The sequence below is a fragment of the Triticum aestivum genome, chromosome 6B (assembly GCF_018294505.1).
Source record: "Triticum aestivum cultivar Chinese Spring chromosome 6B, IWGSC CS RefSeq v2.1, whole genome shotgun sequence".
NCBI classification, from domain to species: domain Eukaryota; kingdom Viridiplantae; phylum Streptophyta; class Magnoliopsida; order Poales; family Poaceae; genus Triticum; species Triticum aestivum.
The window spans coordinates 82,664,333-82,667,728 of NC_057810.1; the positions used below are offsets into that span (position 1 = coordinate 82,664,333).

The 3,396-nt window shown below is 54.0% G+C and overlaps 1 protein-coding gene across 1 annotated transcript in view; it reads left to right on the plus strand.

The window, feature by feature from the left end:
- Positions 1-847: 847 nt before the first annotated feature.
- Positions 848-3,396, plus strand: part of LOC123138865 (uncharacterized) — an 8,428-nt gene continuing 5,879 nt past the window's right edge. Inside the window, exons 1-2 of the mRNA XM_044558718.1 lie at positions 848-1,530; positions 1,632-1,707. Of these exons, the coding sequence (XP_044414653.1) occupies positions 1,035-1,530; positions 1,632-1,707 (572 nt within the window). The 5' untranslated portion in view covers positions 848-1,034. The remainder of the gene's footprint in view (positions 1,531-1,631; positions 1,708-3,396) is intronic.

Consider the following 3,396-nt stretch of genomic DNA (forward strand, 5'->3'; position numbering starts at 1 on the left):
TACATATTGTAACACAACCATTATATATAATGAGATAAGCCACCCCTAGAGGGTTGTGCTGGTTCCCCAAAACTTATTGTCTTACATGGTATCACGCTAGGTTACGATCGCTTCCGCTTCTAAACCCTAATACCCGCACCGCCGCCGCAGCCGCCGCCGCCTTCACCGCCGCCGCCGCGCCACCGATCGCGCCGCCGCCATGTCGAGCGCCGCCACCACTGGTTCCACTGCTGTGGGCTTCCTTTCGGCCTTCTCTGATGCAGATTGGGCTGGTAGCCCAGATGACAGGCGATCCACGGGGGGTTATGCAGTATTCTTTGGCTCTAATTTGATCGCCTGGAGTGCTCCGAAACAGGCTACTGTGTCACGTAGCAGTACTGAAGCTGAGTATAAGGCTGTGGCTAATGCTACTGCAGAGATTATTTGGGTGCAGTCTTTGCTTCAGGAGTTGGGTTTGTCTCAACCACAGCCTCCTATTCTTTGGTGTGATAACATCGGTGCTACATACCTTTCTGCAAATCCAGTATTTCATGCCCGAATGAAACACATTGAAGTTGACTATCACTTTGTACGGGAACGTGTATCACAGAAGCAACTCCAGATCAAGTTTATCTCATCTAAGGATCAACTTGCAGACATCTTCACTAAGCCTTTACCGCTGCCACAGTTTGAGGCTTGTATGCGCAATCTTACCCTTCTCAGTTCTTTAGAAAGTGGCTAAGATTGAGGGAGGGTGTTAGACTATGTATAGCTTCTGTACCTATGTACGTATATGATACATATTGTAACACAACCATTATATATAATGAGATAAGCCACCCCTAGAGGCTTGTGCTGGTTCCCCAAAACTTATTGTCTTACACGCCGTGGCAGTGGCCGATGACTGCGGCCCCGCCGTCCCGCCCTGCCCGCCGCGGCGGCCATGGACGAGCTCGAGCTCGACGGGGGAGAAACGGGCCGCCCCGCCCGTCCCGCTCGCCGTGGCCTTCGCCGATGACCGCGGCCCTGCGCAGCACAGCGCCGAGCTCGTGAGAATGAGAGGAGAGGAGCCTCCACCCAACCCAACCCATCCAACCAAGGAGCCCGTCCCATCCCACTCCCCACGACGTCTCCCCTCCCATCTCTCTCGCACCCACCTCGCCGCCGGCCATGGCCGCCCCCATCCTCTCCACCCCTCCCCCGTCATCAGAAGAGAAGACAAGACGAGATGGAGGGAGATCCACCGCGACTCAGCTGGTCAGGCGGCGCGCCCAGATCCGGCCTTGCTCTGGCCGTCGCCGATGAGCTGCGCCCAGTTTAGCCATGGCGCGACCGAGCAGGCGAGGAGGGAGACTAGACTCCCCCCCCTCTCTCTCTCTCTCTCTCTCTCTCTCTCGGGGGGCGCCGCCCTTCATCTGCTCCCGCGATGGCGCCGGATCCACATCCACAGCCACGGCCCCGGCACCCATGGAGTGACCGTGTGCTTCTTCTCCATGGACATGGAGCTCCCACAACACACCATGGAAGGCCTGGAGCTCCTTCTCACGGCAGGTCCCTCTTCTCCTCCCCACCTCCGCACTGCTCTGCTCTATTCTGTTCGATTGGATTTGGCCTCTCCCCTCTCTCACTCTCTCCCTAATTCATGCGCGCAGGTGCACCGCGTATAGGAGGGAAGACCAACGCTCCTCCAGGTCTGCTTCTTCCCGGGTCGCCGTTGCTCCACGGAAGGTATCACACCCCCTCTCTCATGCTCTGGTTGTCCAGTCCCATCCAATTTCCTTGCTGCAACTTACATTCAGAGAGGAGAAAACTGAAACTTTTCTTCTTCAGAGAGGAGAGGAGAGGTCATGTATGTAGCTATCTCATACGCATCTGCAAATTACTCTAGCCATCTATGTATGTGACAAACAATTAATGCTTCTCCTGCAAATTCCCACATCAATCCGTCTGTTCCGCCACTTCTATAATTAAAACAATGACGTCTCCAATGCGTATGCTATTTCTTTGCTTCAAACTATAGCATGTGTTTCTAGTTTCACCGATTTTGCATTACGTAAGTCACCCACTTGTTGGTTTTGATCCGACGGCTTAAACAAGCCAGTTAGATCTATTAGTCTAACAAAAAAAAGGGGAAAGATAACGTTAAAAGAAAAGGCCCCACGCACCAATGTACGTGGGCTTTTTATCCCAACTGAGGCGCCCTGATCGGGGGCACCCAAACCAACTGATGGTTTAGGTCCCCTGTCGCCAGCGCTACATAAAAGGGAACGGGAGGGGGTTGGCAGCCTGTGCGATCACAATTCACGTACGGTTTCACTCCCCTCCCGATATTCTCTCACCCCATCCGATCAGGGGGAGCGCTGCAGCGACGGGAAGACCTACTCCAGCCGCCGCTGCCGTCGCCGGGCAGTGCCGGTGGCGTCCTGAGGGCATCAGGACGTTGAGGAGGACTCCTACCTCGACTACATCACCTCTGCATCAAGCCTGCACCAAGCAGGCGATCATGTCCACTCCCGTGACATGTAAAGAAACCCTAAACCCTTCTCTGTTCATGTTGTGAGGTGATCTAGGTGCAATTAGATTCTGCTAATGGCATCTCATAGATGCATAATTAATCCAACAATGGTATCAGTCGCCAATTCTGATTGCATTAGGTCCCTATATTATTGATCTGTAGATCAACACCAAGTTTAGATCAAGTCAGGATTAGGGTTTTTTATGATCAAGATTTAAAGTTTTAGCCTGATGCTCATGCTACTGTTTGCTGTTCATGCCAATTGCCATCTGCAAATAATTATGTGATACCCTTAATGCTCATGGTTCTGTCACGGATAAAAATAAATCATGTTTAAGTACTGGTTTCTTTTTCTTTTTTCTAAGCACATTAGAAGGCAGAGGTCTGAACACTATACAAACAGTAGAATCCCCACATCAAGAACCCTAGAAAAAATCCCCAATTTCGGTAGAGCCCTAACTTTTCAATTAGGCATGTTTTTTTCACCAATTAAGCTCTGATGAATACGATTTTTGGGGAGAATGAGATGCAATCCTCACCTAATGTGCCGCGTACTCGCCTGTTCCCTTCGGGGCCCGCGCAGCGCCCACCGTTGCGCGAGGGCGAAGACGCCGCGACGCCGCCGTCCTCGGGACGACGCGCGGAACGCAGTTGAGCCGCCGCCGCCTCCGCCCGAATGGACGCGCCCTTGTCTTGGCCGACGCCGAGCAAGTCCCCGTTGCTCCTCATGCCGTGGTGGCCGGCGTCCCTCCTCCCTCCTTGATGTGCCATCTGCACGGACGCCGGGGCAACGTTCGACGGGGGAGCGCGCGGGATTCATCCTGCTGCACGCTCCTCCGGCGAGCGCAGCCGCCACGCCGCCATGGTCGGCGCGCCTCGAGCCGCCGTACTTCCGCCGCTCT